The following is a 20,235-nucleotide window of genomic DNA, read 5'->3' as shown; positions in this document are numbered from 1 at the left end:
CTAGAAGAGATTTTAAATGTGAAATTTGTTTTCTGTCGAGCTGTAGCAGGATTCATTTATAATATTAATTTACATTTTTGGCCATAAACAAGCTGTATACTGGAATTTAAAAGCTCATGACTTTGTGGAAACACCAGAGAGGATGATGTTTATGTATTCGAAAAGCAGAACTCAGAAGAAAGGGTTTCTTTTAAACAATAGAGATCGTTGTGTTTTACACTAATGTGTAACTAATGTGCCGCAGTTTATCAGTTTGTCAAGTTTGTATTCAAGTCATATACAAGCCCTCGCACTGAGAAAACGTGTAGGCTTCTGCTTATATTGACCAGCAATTCCACTTTCAATCATACTTTCGTAAGGTTTGATCCAAGAACGCTGAAATTAGTGAATCTTTCTGTTGACTTACTGGGGTTTGATCAGGCATGTACAGCGCTTTCGGATGAAGTTAGCACTTCACCAAATGTGATAAATGTAACAGCTCTTGTTTTTCTGAGCATACCCAGTCTTCAGTCTGCTCTGAAAAATGTGAAGATAAGAATCATTTTCACGTAAGGCGTGTGAAATCTTCACTATGTTTTTCTCTTCTCTGCCCTTTTATTCAGCTCCTGTTACCACTTTGTATGTTGTTGTTTGAGAGACGGATTTATCTCTCTCATCACTCACTGGTTGTGATTTAGTGGCCGTGGCAGTACAGACTCCCTCTGAGAAATATTGCGGAGATGTGAGTAGAAGCAATCTTACAAGGGGTTAATGCTGTAATCTTTTTCTAGCCTGTTTATAATCCCAACAGTAGGCCAGTAACAGAAGAGGGTGGATCTAAAGAAGTACCGGAGGGGATGTGTGTGTGTGTGTGGATGTGCGTGCATACGTGTGAGCGTGTATGTGCACGCATGCTTTGCTTTTCTGAACTGCCTTGTGTGCCACTGGAATAAATCTTGTTCAGCTGAACAGGACTCTGTGTGCCAGGTGTTCCTGACGGAGAGCTAGAAGAGCTTCCTTGCACAACTGCCTCTCTCGTATTTCTCCTGAAGATTTCATTCAGAGATGTGTTTGTTTACTGAAGGAATGGGCAAATAGTTACAAACCCACCCTCCTCTTCATCAAAGCTAACCTGCGGATACTGAAGAATGGAAATAGTTGATGCTAGCTTCCTCGGGAACGGTACCAATATTACTGCTTTCCTGTGCAATATCATCCTGGAAAATGACACTTTTTTCTGTGTGGATGATCCACCTTTCTCTTCTAGAGGTATGTATAGAAAAATAGATTTTTTCAGGCAGTTTTAGTTCGAGCTGGAAGTAGAGATACTATGGAAAGAAACAGCTACACAAGGCTTTCTCTGTGAGGGAGTGCAAAATCAACTGCTTGCTGATAAGTTAGGGTGAGAAACAGGCAGGAAAGAATTTAGTATGTGCTGGTTTTCCAAGTCAAAATTTCAGCTAGAACAAAATTTGGATATAATGGAAAACTAAAACAGTAGCACTATGGGCACAAAATGTAAACAGCTCTGCTAAGGACTTGGAGAAACATGATTGTTACTCTTTGAGCAATTCAGTAGCAATGGAGTTACCTGATCTGATACTGTGTGTGAAAGTGATTAAGTATGAAATCATAGCACTCTGAGGCTGAACAAAATCATTCATGTATTAAAATATTTTTGATTGCTGTATCATTTCTTACTTCTGCAAAAAGAGGAACTCCCACGGTGACTGAGCGGTGCACACGAAGTAGTGTGAGCAGAACGTGCTTTTAAGAAGTCGTATTTGGCTCTCCAGAGGGACGTTGTATTGCATGTATTGTATTTTAATTTTATGCAATTCGGGCAGATCAGAATAAGTTTAAGAATTTCAGAACTTCCATTGATTTTATATTGGTGTAAAGACATAAACCTTAGTAAAACTGAATACAGAAAGGTTTTTGAAAGCCTTTACCTTTTGATTAAAGGAGGAAACATACTGGTCTATGATCTGTATATTGCATAACTGATTTTTTCTTTATGACAATTTTCAGATTTGCATCAGATAATTCGGATTCTGCTGTATTGTTTGATATTTCTGCTCAGCGTTTTGGGGAACATTCTGGTAATTACAGTGCTGATAAGAAACAAGCGGATGAGAACAGTCACCAATACATTTCTGCTGTCACTAGCAGTCAGCGACCTGATGCTCTGCCTTTTCTGCATGCCGTTCACCCTCATTCCCAACCTGCTGAAAGATTTTATTTTTGGTAGCGCTGTTTGCAAAACTGCCACTTATTTCATGGGTAAGTCTTGGAAGTTTATACTTATTCTGAAGACTGACTGATGAGATAGGTGAGAAGGTCATTAAAGACCAGTAAAAAGCTGATCGTTTCCATCTGCCATCGAACAGTTACCAAAATCACAAAGAAACAACTTCATAGTGCAAATCTTTGTGGTTCTAGTTTCCTTCAAATGATCCAGCAAAACACAGAGGCACCACTTAATGTTAACTGCACACAGAAGTGTTTCACTGGACCAGGCTAAGTACGTTGCATGATCAAGCTTTAATGAGGAACCCGGCACATGCGCTCGCTTACCCATCGCTGAGAGAGTTATTAGCAGCGTTCAGATCACCCATCAGAAATTACAGGGTTGTACAATCCTCACGAAGGGCAGATTTTGCCCACAGGTTTTTGGTAGCAGTAATACATGAAAAAAAAATAGGCCAAAGTAGGTGTCATTTGCGGAGCTGGAAGTCAGAGCAAGCACTTTTTGAGAACAGACCAGGTGTGATCAGAGCTCACCAGGAGACCACAAAATACAGGTACAGGTTTTAGAGGCTGACTTTAAGAAGCATCACTTTTATATGCCTTGCCATCCCCCCTTTGGTTGTGGAGCCAGGAGTTTCAAAATGCCTGGATTATGTGTCTGTGTAAGTGATTTTGTCTCACTTCCAATAATTCCTGTGCGTTTGCTTGTTTCTTAAAAAAAAAAAAAGAAAGGAGAACATTACGTAAAGTTTTTGCTACCTTGGGAGACCCTCGGTTAATTACAGAAAACTTAGGTCCCCTTTCAACCCGTGCCCTTGAGAACTTTGATGTAATGTGAAAGTACACACCTAAAGTGTGCGAATGGGAAATCAACACCTTTTTGTAGATAAAACCAATAAAACTAAAGGCCATGTTTAAACAATTATAACGAATTGCTGCCATAAATACCATAAAATATTACTGAAGCATTATCATCTTCACACTCTTCTTTCACACTGTGTAAATTACTTTATAAAAAAAATTCAGTGAAATATTTTCGAACACGAAGTTTTTCGTTGTGAAGGTGTTTTATTTTAAGAGTCAGAATGTGGATATTTCCCATTAGCAGTTCAGGCTAACAGAGGCTTCAATTGACAAACAGACACTGACATCCATTGCATCACCTATGCTCAATTTTTCATTTTAAGGTGTAGGAAGACTTATTTTAAATTACAGATAATTTGTGTAAAGCAAACTGTAGAGATATTGGCATCTTGTATTTTGACCCACATTAGAACATTCACAAGGACTATTAAATGAAAGCTCATTCACTGAAAGAAAAATTTGTGAAAAAGTTAAGAAGAAATATTTATAATGTTGCAGTGATAAACTGGGGCATCTCAGTGACAGAAATACAGACCATTGCGTTATATTTCATAACATATGAACAGGAGAAATTAAGGGCACTTGAAGGACAAAGATTCTGCTTCATGACTTCATTTCTCCTGCTTTGTAACTCCATTAGCATCTTATTTTAAAAGCGATAACATATTTAATTCTCTTGAATGAGAAAATCGGATCACCAGTCAAGCAGGACACTTTAAAAAATTAAGAGGGACTACGAACTTCTGCATTAAAAGAGTAATTAACAGCATAATCCCACTGATTTCAAACGCTTGTTTGAATTTCAGTGCAATTAGTGGAGTGGATAAACCACAGTAGCAAAGAGAAGAATTAGGAGGAAAAGTGTCGTCTTTCCCTGTTATCAGAATTTCGTGGTTTGACAGAATGAATCTTTTCTCTTGGACTTCTGGAGTTAGAGAAGCGCAGAGCAGGATCCCCAGTCTGGAGACCCAGACCCATTACCCACACATTCTTCACTGACTATGATATTTATAAATATTTTAGCTTATAAATAGTTCGGTATGTTTTTAATTTTCTATATGCATATAGAAAGTTAGCAAGACTATTTGCAAATAACATGAACCTTTAAAACAAGAGAATAACCTTTTTCTTTATTTTATATATATAGGTGTCTCTGTAAGTGTATCTACATTCAACCTGGTTGCCATATCTTTGGAGAGATACAGTGCCATTTGCAAACCTCTGCAGTCCAGGGTCTGGCAGACAAAATCTCATGCCTTGAGAGTGATTGCTGCTACCTGGTGTGTTTCCTTTACTATCATGTCACCATACCCAATTTACAGCAAACTGGTACCTTTTACCAAGTATAACAACACCACAGCAAATATGTGTCGGCTCCTTTGGCCAAGTGATGTCATTCAGCAGTCTTGGTAAGACATAACTGACTGTTAGCAAATGCAGAATTATCTGGTGGAAGAGAGGATTTCATGGTAGCATTATCCTATTGAAAATCAAGTATTAAACTTCAGCAAACATTTACACTTCTGTCATGCTTATTTAAGAAGTAACAACAAAAAAAAATCATATTTTTAAGCTGTTTACATTTTGACACTTGTATGACCTCTCCCTTGTAGGAATGATACCCGACATGGCAATGATTCTCACACTATAGTCTGCTAAGCCCCTACTGTCACTGTAAAGAAAGCATCTGTCACTCTTCAAGTGGGAATACTGCTTTCACTCATTTGTATATAAACTTAAATATTTGCAGAGAAATCCTTGATTAATCTTTGAGAAACGCAGACACATACAAGCACCCCTCTGTGTGCTGCCTTGCCCGTCAATTTGTTTGTCTGAAGGTCCTCTGAAGCAGAGAAGTAGAATATGAGAACTTGGAGAGGTTGCAAATGCCCTTCTTGAGAACTGAACCCTTCTGGTCACGTATAGAGAATAGGGGTAGAGAGATGAGGGGAGAGACGGTGCTCCGAGCCCTACACGTCCAGGCAGAGTAAGTAAATAGTAGCACTGTCAAGCAGCAATATTACTTATTCATTGTGTCCTTGCACGATGACTAAACAGTTTAACTGGCGCTGAGAAGATGTAAGATTTTTTTGGATACTGAAAGTCAGTTGGAACTGGGAACAAGATTAAAGTATGCACCACTTCAGTATGGCGTATCCGCAAACACAGTAAATTTGTATTAATGCTTTTGGTAGTCTCAGGTATTTGGCAGTATGAGTACAGATGAGGAGGGAGGGTGCAGGGTGAAATTCTCTTCTCCGTGGTGCCGCTGCAGATTTCCAGGCGCGTTAGTGAGTTTGCACCAAAGTCCCAGGGAGCAGAAGAGACGTAGGCTCGTGAATGCATTTAAACAGAATTATTTCCCCAACTTGTAATCGCATTAGAGAAGCTGCCTAGGAGAGTAACAGATGTGCAACCAAGGAGAAGCTGCTTCCTTTAGCAAAGGGGTTGCCGGCCCTGGGATCCCTCCCCGGGGGCTCTGCATGACCCCAGGGCTGAAAGCCCCGGTCTGGCTCCTCTGTCCCTGCCCACGTGTGCCACGACCCTTGGCAAGTCAGACCTCACTGGGGCAGTGACTGCCAGTACCAGGGGCTCCTTTGAGAATCAGCAGCTGCTCATTTGGCTTCTGCAAGGCAATTTGTACATCATGCAAAGCTACAGGGCATCCGACGCTCATCTGGTTACAGCAGGGAGCCCCACTCATGGGCAGAGAGACCTTCTGCCCCCTCTGACCACCACGGGAGTGCCCATCTCCTCCGGGCCTGCGGAGGTTGGGTGACGGATGTTTTGCAGCCACAATAGCCTTGTTCCTGCTGTACTTTTCTGGGGGGAAGAAGGAGGAGAAGAGGTGGGAAGCTTCTAACTTCCAGAGCTGTCAAAATGATGTTTCATATTAGCATGAAAAAATTTCAGAAAAATCTTGAAATCCTGCCTGCCACCAATTCTCACCTGGAGAAAAAGGAGTTTTTCTGGTTTTGTGCTGTTCCTTGGTCTCAGTTTGTCTTTTGATTCTTTAGGTACACTTTCTTGCTACTCATACTCTTTCTTATACCTGGGATTATAATGATGGTTGCGTATGGCCTAATTTCTTTGGAACTCTACAGAGGAATAAAATTTGATGCCAGCCAGAGAAAATCTTCACGAGGTAACAATACATTTAGGATTGGGTTTTTTCTTAAGTTAGAGTTAAAGATACGAGGCTACTGAAAGCAAAATTTTCTATTTGCAAAAATGATCATTATGGTCAGTTATGGTCTTGAACCTGCCAGATGCATTTGTTGATTGAACTTATTCCATCATTCGCTAGCAAATAATTCCTCACCTATGGCTTGTTTGCAAAGACTCTGGGCAGGATACATTAAATTTCTAATTTGCTTATTATAGAAATACCAAGATTTTTTTTCTGGTGATGGACGAGGACCATTTGTCTCAATAAACAGCACAATAAAAAATGTCAAATTAAGATAGAAGCATATAATTTTGAAAACTATCTTCAGCGAATACTTGACACTTTTGCATCAATTTGTATAGAGTTAAGACGTGAGAATATTGGGAGATAGCGGACGCAGAGCAGCTGATGCACGACCGACTCAGAAGTAGGCCAGTGCTTTCTTTGCAGCGGTTGTTCAGCCATGAATTATGTAATTTATTTAGACTTAGACTCCATTCTTCGTTTTTTATTTTGAATCACTGTTCAGAGATATTTTGCCAACTACTTAAGCGCTAATTTATATGTACAGAAAGAAAAATAAGTACCTGCAGCGCCAAATACGAGGATGGAGATGGATGCTACCTCAACAAAACCAAAAGAAAAAGGCAAATGCCATTGCAGCAGCTCTCTGCTGCTAGCCATAGCAAAATAGACAGGGTGAGAAGCAGCAGCTCTTCTGCCAACTTAATGGCCAAGAAACTTGTCATCCGCATGTTGATGGTGATAGTGATTTTGTTTTTCCTTTGCTGGACTCCCATCTTCAGTGTCAATGCCTGGCGCGCGTTTGACACCACCTCAGCAGACCAGCGTCTCTCAGGGGCTCCTATCTCCTTTATCCACTTGTTGTCCTACACTTCTGCCTGCGTGAACCCTATCATATACTGCTTTATGAACAAGCGTTTCCGCATGGGTTTTCTAGCCACTTTCAGCTGTTGTGCAAAGCAAAAGCCCCCTGCAATACGGGGAGAGGTTGGAGATGAAGAGGAGGGGAAGACGACAGGGGCTTCACTCTCCAAATGTTCTTACATGCACATGAATGCATCTGCGCCCCCCTGAGCTGTGTCAGAAGAGGCAACGAGTGGCCTACAGAAATTCAAGTATCTATCATCTGGTCTTGGAAAGTGACTGTGGCATCAGCTGAACATGATTTAGTTCTGAGGTAATGAAACACTTCAGCTGACAGTTGAACGCAGTGAGAATTTTATGGGAAATGGATGCTGTCACTGTCTGAGCTTTATATCACTTTCCCTTCAAAAGTACAAAGGAGGAAGAGGGCTCTTTGAAGATAAGGGACTTTATAAAAAGCCTTAGAAGATGCTCTATTTGTCATAAATTCTCCTGTAAAAATTGGTGTCCTTCACATCAACAGTTTTGCTCAGTTTTCGGCTGCAGGTCTGAGTGTCTCTTAAAATTTCCAAGACGCTAATAGATTCTCCTCAAATATGAATACATATATTGCAGTCTTCACTTCAATATCTATGCCTCATAATCAAAATCTTTCAGTTACCTTTGTAGTATTTTTTCACATTATTTTAGCTGAGATAATACATGTTGAGATCATTTTGGTGTCACAGTCAATTAAAAGAAGAATTTTGGGGTGGGGAGAATGGGCTTGTCCATGTGAAAATAATGCTTTTAAGTAAAATAATTTCATCTTTTTTTTTAATAAAATGAAAATAAATATTGGTGACTTTGTGGATGGAATGCATTCTACACTTAGGCAATAACCTAAATTAACATAATTTAATGTACTTCTGGTTTAAATAAACCTCATAGAACAAGCACAAAGAAGTGGCTTTCTTCTGTGCAGCTGCAAGCACCCACACGTGCACGTGGCAGGGTCTTCGATGAGCCCCAGAGGCTCATACTGGGAAGCACAGGGGTAAATGCTTGGGATAAAGGCAAAGAGGTGATTTTACAAAAGACACAGAACTGAAGACGCAGGACGATGCCCACAGTAGTCGTACATTTCACATATTCATAGTCACTCCTGGCGTGGTGCTGCCCCCGTGGAAATAGAAGCCTTTGGATGTAGAAAGGCAGAAAGAGCAGACACAGCGAGCAAAGGCTGAAGGTCTTTGTCAGAAAACATAGTTTTTCTAAACTTTGGAACAATTATTTTCTCCAACGACACATATTTGTAAACAGACTTAACATAGAAAAAAAAACCTTTGAAAGATGTAATTATTGTGTTTTATTGAGCAAGGAATCCAGTCTCTTTCCTGTGCAGCGCACAGGTGCGTGGGGGTGTTCAGGTCATGCCCTTTGCGCTGTGGAGCTCAGCAGGAGAAGTTATATCATTTGTTTTGTTTTGTGAAAAATATCCTGTGGGAGATGCTTCTATCTTCTAGCTGAATCAATATCATTTAAAAAACTTGTTATTAGACAGAGATTAAATTTGAGCACAGCATGGAATGTAGATGTGGATATTAAATATAACTCCTCTCAAGTTTTTTAATCAAGAAAATCTGATCTCTTTACAGAATGAGTTTAAATTGGAAATACATTTTGAGTTCCAGGCACCCAGATGCATGTTCTGTACTCCGTTATTGCCTGAAAGGGTTTACCCATACAACTTAACACACAACTTCGGCTATTATGTTTTTTTGCATCCAGCTTGTCCACAGACAGGAAATTAAAAAAAATTTCGAAGTACTATTTATGCACAATCCATAGAAACAATGTTTTACCTGCCACGTTAATAAAGTAGCACTGTTCCTGGAATGGTGCTGAGACTACTGACATCGATCTGCCCTTTTGCAAATACCCACCAAATTAAATTATAGGATTTCATTCATAACAATGAAATCAAAATTTTACTTCACTTCAGGATGCAGGATGAGACCCTCTACAAACCTGTCCTGCATGTTGGCACTGAAGAAACAAACTTAGCTGCTTTTGGATTTATGTGGAACAGTGAGAGCACAGAAAATACTTGTGAAGTATTTTGTACCATTTGAAAGTCTGGCTTTATTATAGGACATAGTTTAAAGATTGTTGTTTAAGTAAAAAAAAAAAATCACATTTTAATAATATACTGGATGTGAATATGGCTGACTACGCACTGTGTAGCGAGACAGCCTACTTCACAGCTCTGTATGCACTTTAAAAGGCAAATTCCTTTTTGTAGATGTAGATTCTCTGGTTCCTCCAGAGCCCGCGTAGCAGTACGTGCACCGTTCACCTGCTCCCACTGATTTAGTGCGAGGATAGTGGTTTCACATGAAAGGCAAAAGCTGTTTTCAACAATGCCTTAATCAGATCACAGCCCCCCGTGGCCTCCAGTACCTGCAGCTGAAAGGAGCAGAGTCTCTGATTGATTCCCCACTCGTTACTATAGGGAGCACAATTTGGAGGTGATGAAGTGAGGGAGGCGGGAGAAGAAGATCCTGATGGACTGGCGGTCGGGCGACAATCAGGGAAGGGTTAGAAATGTGCCAGAACGGACACGTTTCCTTTTGTCCAAGGCTCATCTGAGCATGTGTCACTCTTCCGCTCCATTGCCCCCTACGCACCTTTTTTCTTTTTAAACCAATGCATTAACTCTTTGATCAAGCTCCCAAAGTCAGAGCCTTAAGCCAGATTCCAGCAAAGAGTAGGAATTCTTAAAAACGCAATATTGCAATCCAGTCATTTTGTCTTCTTCTGCCCTCATCTCCTAGCACAGGAAATTTCAGCCTTTCTGCATCCTGCATGCATCTTAATGCCATTTTCCCTGATATGTGCATTGCAAAAGTCATTCCTGGCTCCGAATGTTGCCCTTTCATTGCTAAAGAGTTGTGGAATCCTCCCAGCACCTTTAATTCAGATACTGCTGTTAGTGGAAATGTATCTTCAACAACAAAAGTGGGTGGAATAAACAGCAAAATAAAAGAGCCCATGAAGTCTCCTTATTTTAACATTAGTTTATAGGGTTTGGGAGGAGAAATCCTATCCTAAAAGTCTACTTCTACAATGGGCAGTACCTAAAGGCAAACTATTTCCCAGATGTAGCAGACAAATGGCAAACCAATAAATTTCAGGTGTATAATACTCATAAATCTCTGAAGTTTTTCTCTTCTTCCCCTTTCTCCCGACTCCTGCGTTTTTTTCTCCCTTTATCTTTCTCTTACCTCTTTCAGCTGCATGTCACCATCTTTTTTTCTTCTGTACCCTTCCCAGTCTCTAGGTTCCTTTCTCCCCATCAACAATTGCTAGATTTTTTTTTCCTCTTTGACAGGTTTATTTTCCTTCCCAGATTTACTTTCCCAGATAGCACGCTCATCTTCATTTCCCCCTATCATCTCCAGTTGACAGACTCCTGAAACACATTGCTCCGAGCAATATACCCTGCCCACAACGCAACAGTCGCCTCTTACAACCCTACGTCTTGAGTTCACACATCGCCTCTCTCCTGGCATGCTCAAACTAGCGGTATACACTAGTTCATAAAACAAAACCATAGCACTAAATACCGTCCAAGTCCTCCTTTGCTACTTCTGTCATTGTTACTTGCAACCTCTATTATTAGGGCGCGCTTTAAGACAGATGCCTAAAATACTGCTAAATACAGCACTTGGTGGGGGGTCCAATTAAGGAGATATTTCACTGTTGCCAAGGCAAAATACAGGTGCTCTGAATGAAAAGCGGCATGTGGGTGTGGAACTGCAGCCACTAAAGGTTTACACCCCCCTTACACGAGTCGTGGCCTCTCTTCGGGTGCCACCAAGCCCTTCTTGGCAAGGTGGTGAGGCTGTCCGGGGTCCCGCTGCTCCTCCATCCCTGCCTGCTCCTCCATCCCCTCCTGCTCCTCCTGCCTCCGAGCCCAGGGATGGTGCAACCCACGTTCACGCATCGTGGCTCATCACGACGCTTTCCTGGCTTGGAATAGATTATTTCAGGATCGGACGATACTGAAGTAATACAATACAATACAGAAATATTGCAGCCAAAGCATAGCAAATAAACACACGCTCACAGTTAGCAGGATTTCCCTTAAAAGCGGGCCCTTGCTCAGAGCACACGCGCAACCGTGCTAGGGCAGAAGGCTGACCTGAAGATAGCTGCTTTTCGCGGGACCTCACGGAGGGAGGCTGCCAGGAAGATCTGGATGAACAGCCATACAGCGCAGGGTGTAACACTGCTAATGCTTCTGAATCAAAGCTAATCTACAGTCAGATACACTCACACTATGCACAGGGCAGAACGTGGTGGGCATTTACTGACTGCAGTCGAACCATCTTGTAATCTTATGATTGCAATGGTGAATGCAGGTTTTTAAGTTTTTTCCTCATGAAGCATTAATCTTGGAAGTATTCATTTAGGTGCTGAGAGGATTTTAATAGCTACTCATCTCCTTTATTTTCTCAGATGCCCATTTTTCCATAGCTGATGCTTTTTTATACTAATCAAGATACACAAACGAAGAGTATCTTCAGATTCAAGGACTGTACTTACTTCCTCTTCCATTTCTCAGGACTTTGCTGAACATGCCTCTTTTTTTCCTCAGTCTAAATTGAATGGATGTTGAGCTAAACTTAGGGTTCCTAGTGGCAAAAGGTGCCTATTCTCAAGAGGAAAGCGAAGAAAGATAAAACTTAAGGACTTTGAGTAGGGATTGTATGAAAGGAGAGGCTGTGATCTTTTTATTACAGCATCAGAGACAGGGTGGTAGAGAGTATAAAAAAAAGGTTGGGATTTTTTGGGTTGGGTTTTGGTTTTTTTTTTTAACAAAATGTCTTGCTCTTCCATTTAAAATGTGACACAGACCAACCAAATCACACCTCACTCAGGTGTGCATGTAGGTCAGCAGTTTGCTCGCCTTCTGACATAGTTTTCATATCCATTTTTCTATATGCATTATTAATTTCTGTTAAACAGCTCCAGCTTCTTATGCACAATCCATCCCTGGCTCTTCTCTCATCAGTTACATCCACATCATAGTAATGTGTGCCTTAAAGATGCCAGAATTTCTGTCTACGTGTTTTATAAAAGACCCATTTCTAGCATTACCTTTTTATTTTTTCCTCCTGAAACGCTTATTAGGCTGCTTTGGGTACCTACCAAAGAAAAAAAAAATGCAAAGGAAATGTTCATGAATTGTAAAGCTCCTGCTTTGCTTGCTTAATAGCAAATCATCCCTGCTAGGAGTTATTTGTCTGCATCTGTACAGATAATTACGGCATTAAGAGTTTTCTTTGGCTTCCGCTCCCAGTTGTGTCCAAAAAGCACTAATTTTGAGCTAGTGAGATGTCAGTGGTCCACTGTACTGTGAGATGATAACAAAACATCTTCATTAGCATCAGCAGGTAGCAAACATCAAGTAGGAATCATCCCGTAGGGGTAAACACCATTTAATTGATTTCCTGCTATTTTGGCAGTTATTAAAAATTTTAAAAATATCTCCTTATAGAATGAAGAAATGCAACTTGTATACTGAGTTTGATTTAAAACAGTGGACAAACCACTGCATAGCTCCTGTGAACATCGTACAAAGACCAGTGCTACACAACAAGAAGAACAGTCACACGTACAGAACCCAAGTCCGTAGGAAAGACGAGGGGTTGCTCATGCTCTTGGCTTGCTGTCAGAGCCAATTTTTTTTTTTTATTAAACGAACCGTGGCTCAGGGCCTTGTTCTGAGAATATTTAGCAACTGGTAAGAGGCTTCATTCATGACCAAGTGAAGAATGACACACAGAGGTGAAACCACAGGGGCAACCGCAATAAACAGATGACAATACCCGCGAGCGAACTGGCCAGCCAGCTGGGAACGCTGCATTGACTCTTACAAACCTGCTGTGGGCCTTCTAACACCCGAGATCTTCAGGATTTCATAGCTAAAGTGAAGGAAGATGCGGAGTAACCAGAGCTGCTTCCTTGCTCTGAAACTGGCTCAAAACTCAGTCCACATCCCTGTGGTGGCATCTGGCAGCGTTGCTGTGACTGGCTTGCTATTATTGTAAAGGGATATAAGGATAGTAATGTCATCCAAGACCCTCTCTCTTTGGAGTTGCTTTTTCTGGCAGCTTCCCAAAAGATGGTCCTGCCACAGTCCACATGCAAATAGGAAAAATAACACTATGGTTATGGCACTGAAACGAATCCATCGTATCAGAGAGGGCGCAGCTGCTGCTTCTGCTGAAAACCCCACCTCACGTCCCTTCCAGCTTCCCAGGGTGCTACGACCATTTAACGCACCTCTGGTCATCTGGTGGGGAAGGACAGAAGTCATCGCAGGATGAGGGGGCTGCCCTGTCTTGAAGACAAAGAGCTTTTTTTTTTTTTTTATTGGCAGTGCAGATGTGGTCAGTGTTCAACTGAGTTACAAGGAAATCAGTAGTGACTAAAGCAAACTTTCGGCTGTAAGACTGGTTCTCACACTGGATTTTTAACTAGAAGGAAGTTCTGCTAACATCAAAGCCCTTGCTTCACTGGGATTGCAGATCTAGGAAAAGGATACAGAAAACATATCTCAGCACCCTTGTGTTTATTAAATAGGAAACCTGTTTAAATAGTGTCAACTGACTGAAGCAAAACAATACAGTCCAGGAGAGACTGTCAGGCATAGCTGTGTGTTCCCTGGTATTTTTCAAGCATTTTTTTCCTTTTTTATTTATTCCCTTCCTTTTTTCAAGCAGTGAAAAGGAAAAGCTGGCGGACGTTCAAAAAAACTTGGACTTATTGAAAGGCAAGGTTTTCCATGAGACATCAAATATTTATTACCATCCAATGTGACTCCTCCGCTGCACTAATTTGTCAAATATTTATTAAAACCGGGATAGACTTTCTTTGCTACACACTGAAGCAAGGACTGACAAGCCTCCCATGACAGAGGCTGCGTAGAGAGGGAGAGGAAGAGCGAGAAAGAGCAAGCTGCAGGTGTACAGCTTTCTCCTATATTGCTTTTGTGAGATTTTTAAGAGATTAATGAGACTGGTAGAAGAGCAAATATTTAGAAAGACGGTGACTGAAGCCAAAGCTGAGTCCGATGCACTTGCAGCTGGAAACATGGTCCTGCAGAGCCCAAATACAGGACTGGAGGAGGAATGGAAGGGAAGGTGAACGGGAAATATTTCGGCCTTGTTGAGCAGGGGAAAAAAAAATATAATGAGGAGGAAAGGACAATGTGATCTGATCTGTGGAGAGAGAAAATCATTGCAAACACTCTCTGGTTTTGGATTGTCAAGACCCTCTTGAGAGCAAGAGAAAAGGCAGCTGTACCCTGTAAGTGAAGGAGGCACGTGGGGGGCAGACAAAAGTTTCCCTAGGCAACAGGATGGAAGGAAAATCAAACTTCGTCTGGGGTACGAAAGCATTCCTTTTAGGCAAGGTTGAACTTAGGTGGAGATTTGAAAAGAAAACAACTACTCGGTAATGAATTTCTTTTCTACAGGCTTTGCATAGGGTTTTACTGCCGATGGGATTCTGACAGCAGGACAGACCAGGCAAGTGGAGCTGGGGTCTCTGCAGCGTGCCCCAAGCAAGGAAGCCAGAAGGAGAAGTGCTCTCAGGGCCAGGGAGAACCTGCTGCCTACAAAGTACTGCTAGCAGGCAGAGCGTGCTGTGCTACACCCGTACGAGTCAGGCATCTCATGTGAGGACTTTAAACTACACTGCCACAATATTGTTATGTTCCAGTCTAGCTGACAGGTTAAGAGAACGTAACGCTATGTTCCTCTGTCCCCAAAGCCTCATACCCCAGAACACTGTGCATCCGTGGGACCTATTGAGAGCTGCACCTCCACGTCTCGTCCACCGGCCAACACAGACCTCGCCTCTGCTACCACTGGCAGGCAGCCTATAGGGACCCTATATTCCGTCAGAGAGCGCTAGAAGCGACAAAAGGTTTTAGAAACCATAAAACCCAGTTGCAGTCAGGTAAGTAGAAAAACAAGTACCTAAATAAGCAAGGGATTATTTAAAAAAGAAACCAAAACCCGCCCACAACCACCCCCCTCCTCCCCCCCCCAAACTGCGGTGCTTGCATTTAATAGTTACCAGTAATGGAAAGAGTCTACTCTTCACTAGCATCCCGTAAAGGAACTTAAAAAGAGCGGTACTCTCTGCTGGGAGGAAATAGGTATTGCCTCTCCTGCCCCAGCTCCAGCTCACTTTTGCTAAAGCTCTTTTTCACCACAGAGCTTCTCTGTCCTCATCCTGGCGAATGACAGCAGCCGTCTGTTCTGCATCTGGGTGCTACCAGTTGGCTGTGCTACATAATAATTTCCAAATCTACGTGTCTGCTTAGACTACAATGCCTCGTACATTCAATTATTCTCCTAACTCTACCAAGAGCAACATGTTTCTAAATTAATATAAACTTACCAAAATGCAATTTTATAACTGATTCATGTTGCATCTGTGCTTCTTCCAAATTTAGTTTGAATAATGCTTTCTAATCTACTACTACATAAAACAAACTGAAGAACTTTGATATTATTTCCACGTGCCTGCGGGCTCCAATGTAGCCATCTGCGCAACTTCAGGCTCTGCTTCTGAGCCAAGAATTGTTATTTACTTACATTTGTCCTTGGTCCTCTCTGGAGGAACATATTTGTGCAAGTGCTTTTGAGTACTTTCCTGTGTCTGTGAGACTCTCTCCACCTGTGTGATCAGTTATCGTCGATAGCAGTCGGGAGGGCTTTTGAAGAAGAGATACTTGAAAACACCTGCTTCTTAGTTACACGATCAAGTAACTTTACATCCACTTTTTTTATTTTTTTTTTTAAATACTGCAAAATTTCATATCTGGCTTGAGTTCTCTTTACTTTTTTCATAGATTTATTATAAACCTTTCTCTTTCACCTCCTATGACTGATCTCTAATTCTGGCAGTTCCCCTTTTCCATGTGGAGTATGTCAGATCCTACACTCTCACACATATGTCACCAACAAAACTATTGTTGTTTTGCATCCAGAAAATTAAAGCAATTTTTGATTGCTCCTCCTGATGCATTTTGGTTGGCTTCAAACTCTGAGGTTAATTTTATTAATATTTCAGGATTTCCATGTCCTCTCTGACAAGCTGACTTTTGAAAATGTTGGATCATCTTGCACATTTTGGTTTCTTGCAGTTGGGCCCTTCAGCCCTTTCCATGGCCTGAAGCGAGATGTGACAACTCTACCTCTTACGGAGTGGCCTACCAACGGCACTGAAAATAAGGGGAGGCACAGATGTATTTTCTAGATTTCACTTTTTGCAAGACATTTTAAGGACAGACAGCACATATATATATATATGTATTGTTAAGGGAAGTGGAGGTTTGGGCAGCAAGGCAAGAGTAGATTAAAATTTTTGGCACCTGGTAAAGTAGCAGCAGCATTTTCAGGCCACTGAATGAGTATGTAGGTTATGTCTGTATGGAAATAAGAGGAAATTAGTTTAAAATGTAGATATTTAAGTGTCTTTTGGCCTGGGTGAGTGGATGAGGTAGTTTACACCTGCAACAGAAATCTTCAGAAAGGGATAAATCTTGCAAGAAATGGTCTAAATAAAGATGCAGAACACCTGAGGTGCTGCTGACGACTTGGAAACCTCGTATACTTCATTAGCTAGTTCTGCTTCAAACCCAGTCTGGGGTCAGTCCCATCTGATCCTGTTTGTTGCCAAACAGCAGCTGCTGCAAACAATTTTGGGCTTACATTTGCAGAGTCTGTTGTCATCAGCAAGAGTTTGTCTGGCCATCAAGGCGACACCTTAACTGCTACTTGACAGAGGCGTTTCACGTGTGATCATTTGTCCTTCTGAGCCAGTAACACTGTTGGCCAGTGGGAAAAAAACCTAACAAACAGCATATCCTCTTGGCCTATATGACAAGTAACACTCAGACGTTAATGACTGCATCCATTACATGATTCATAACTCCCATCAGCCCTGAAATTTCCAGCAGTTTGGCTTAAAAACTAGCGTTCACCTTTGCTGTTACCTCTTTCCTTCCATCTTATGTAATAATTTGGCAGTGCTTACGTTTAACTTAAGGTCTAAACTCGTTTTTTCCACCCCCACTGGGGACCTGGACAAATGTCCTTTGCATCAGGATATTACTGTATTGGGACTGTGAATTTCCTGCATCAGAATAATTAAAACAGTTCAATTTGCATTGACCATGCCATAGTGCTTTTGCAGAGAACACTTCACAAGCTGACTAGCATTTAAACATAATTTTTAAAAGAAAGGAACATTTTCATAGGCACATAAACACTGAATTAATTGAAAAACAAGATAAACATCAATATTGTTAGTGTGCTCTCTAATATGACCAGCTGCAAAGAACTTACTTGTTAAAACAAGATGAAAGTACAGATGAAAGAGAAGTTAGATTGTAATACAATGTGAAACTGGTTAATAAACTTTTCTCAGATCCCGGCAGATGAATGGCAAAACTCTACCCATGTTTCACAACTGTATTCTTCAAGGTAGCTGGAGGAACAAGCTGCAAACAGAGATTCACATGTGATTTTTAAAAGCTATGACTGCATGACATACTTAAATTTTCTCCTTGCTGTGAAGATAATCCCATGCAGGTAGTAAGCCTAGTTTACTGTTTTGCCATCGCAATATCCAGTGAGAGGAGACAGATTTTTTTTGTTTTCTAATTTAACACATTTATATTGGTAGCTGATATCCGTTTTCTGTAAGTTTACCTGTAAGCTGACAGTAAAGCGTTGTGCCAAAGTAGAATTTTATCAAAATTTATCATTTCAAGCTCTGAATTTCGAAGAAGTCCAGGATATAATGACACCCAGATCATAAGTTTTAGGATGAAACACACTTGGCTCATGGCAGCTCAGATAAAGAACAAGGTACCTGAAGGTAGAAATACAAAACAACAATAAAAATCACATCACATTTTTTCTTTGAATGAATAGCATAAAATTGTTAACTTGAAAAATGAACCACTTGGTAGAAAGCGCAGATGTATTTGAAAGCTTAAACACTCACTGATTACATTTATCTTTCCAAAATAAGGAAAAGAATTTTCCTTATCAACACTATTTGTAAATTAAATAAAGAATAAACCATTTTTTCAGACCATTCTTTGATTTGTATGTCTATTAAATCTCCAGGGTAAAACTGTTTACCAAAAATTGATTTAGAAGTCCGAAACTTTCTGAATGTGTGAAACTGGGAATATGACATAAACATCAGTCTTACAACTGAGGTCATCATATCAAGTGGAGTCCAAAACCCAGACGGCTCCTTAAACCCAGACACGCTGTAAAAAGCAGTATGGAGTGGCAAAAGGACTGTCAAACCAGATACACATGCCCACACAAAGGTTAATCCACACCAGGCCCTTCAGAAATAATTTAATTTACTTGGAACTCTATTCTGAAATTTGTAATAAGTAATCAGTAATCTGCATAGTGCTGTCACGAGACATTTTCATTTGTAAAAAAATAAACCAAACTCCTAGTTCATCCAAGAATTTTATGTTGGTTGCCTACTTTAACACTTTTTTTTTTTTTAAATGGTTTCGTATGGCATTCTGCTTTGTATTACTGCAGATTGCCAGACTGTGCCACCTTAGCAACTATACTTAATCACAATGCTTGAAATGACTGTTACACAAATCAGGGTGCAACACCTATAAAATCCGAGCAGGATAAAGGAACAATGGGACCGCTTACTTTCTTCCCTCAAAAGAAGTAAGTAGATGCTGTATTAGAAACCGCATTGACATCAAGAGGCAAATCTGCAGTTGCGTTCTCTGTAATGTTGAGGTGCTTGTTTTCTCAATCTTATAAATAAAGAATTCCACAGAATTATGTTAAACAGTGCGAGAAATTTAAAATTCTTGCTTTCAAAGGCAAAGCACAGAAACACTTTCGTTAACACCAAGGTATGAGTACATTAAAAAAAAAAAATCAGATATATCATTTCCTATCCTAATGATTTTTTTCATGTTAAAATCCAATAATGTTGCTGAATCTCTCTCTCACATTTTTTGGGAATTCCCAATTATGTTTTTTAAGGCAGTAAATTCAATCACCATGAATCTTCTATCTGCCCTTTCCCAATTTCCACAAAGTAAAATTGTGGGCAGCGAGAGAACTGAAATGGAATTTGAAGCACACCAAATTGAGAACAAACAGAAAAAAAGTACAAAAATAGGAAAAAGACATGATTTAAGACATTACAGTAATAGATTACTGGGAACAAAAGGGAACAATGGAAGCTAACAAGATACAAACCAACCATTTGTGTCTTTGGTGGGTTTTTTTTTTTTGGAGTCTGTATCTATATGGTGCTGCATGAGATGTGTATGCAGGTAAAGAAATATTTAGAGTTCACACTGAACTAAACTCAGCAACTACATACACATACAGGAGTATCATGCAAAGTTGTCTTGGATAGAGACCAAAAAAACAAGTTTGAAGTCACTGCTGTCACATTCGCTATGTGTAACGAACACACCAATGTGGACCTCAGGATCACATCCCATTTCACAGCACAGACACCTTGGCTGGATTAGCTCTGAACAGGTTACCTACAATTCTATCAGAATTGTCAAAATCAAGAAGAAACACTAGAACAAACTGGCTCAACTCAAAAAAAGTCACTGGGTTCAAAACAGAATTAAACTCAATCAGAGATTTTAAAAACTAATTATATGTTTGTGACCAGTTGGCTATTAAAACAGACAATTTCAAGACAGAAAACATAGTATGTATAGACATGTGCTTCTATCTTTTATACAATTGTTGAAAACTATGAAGTTCTTAAAAAGATTCTGATGCTATGGTCTGTAAGGCTGCAGTTTCTTAACAAAATCCTTCCTTCTGTAAAGGATGGCCAATGGATAGCAATTTATTATAAATGTCTTAATGTATTAGTATAGCAATGAACAAATGAATGCAGTTGCTATTATTTATATGTCAAAGGCCTCAAAGTCAAGTCACTCAGGAGAAGCTAAAGTAGAAAGTAAGGGATGGAGGTAACGCACAGAA

General features: G+C 40.5%; 1 protein-coding gene across 1 annotated transcript; it reads left to right on the top strand.

The window, feature by feature from the left end:
• The first annotated feature begins 1,127 nt into the window (after window positions 1–1,127).
• Window positions 1,128–7,360, top strand: CCKAR (cholecystokinin A receptor). The gene is given in 5 exon segments (XM_075148884.1): window positions 1,128–1,248; window positions 2,011–2,262; window positions 4,241–4,502; window positions 6,111–6,238; window positions 6,792–7,360. Coding segments are annotated over 5 exon segments (1,332 nt in total).
• The last annotated feature ends 12,875 nt before the right edge of the window (window positions 7,361–20,235 follow it).

Source organism: Calonectris borealis, chromosome 4 (genome assembly GCF_964195595.1).
Source record: "Calonectris borealis chromosome 4, bCalBor7.hap1.2, whole genome shotgun sequence".
Lineage (NCBI taxonomy): Eukaryota > Metazoa > Chordata > Aves > Procellariiformes > Procellariidae > Calonectris > Calonectris borealis.
The sequence above is the reverse complement of the archived record's forward strand: the minus strand, read 5'-3'. Positions and strand labels throughout refer to the sequence as shown.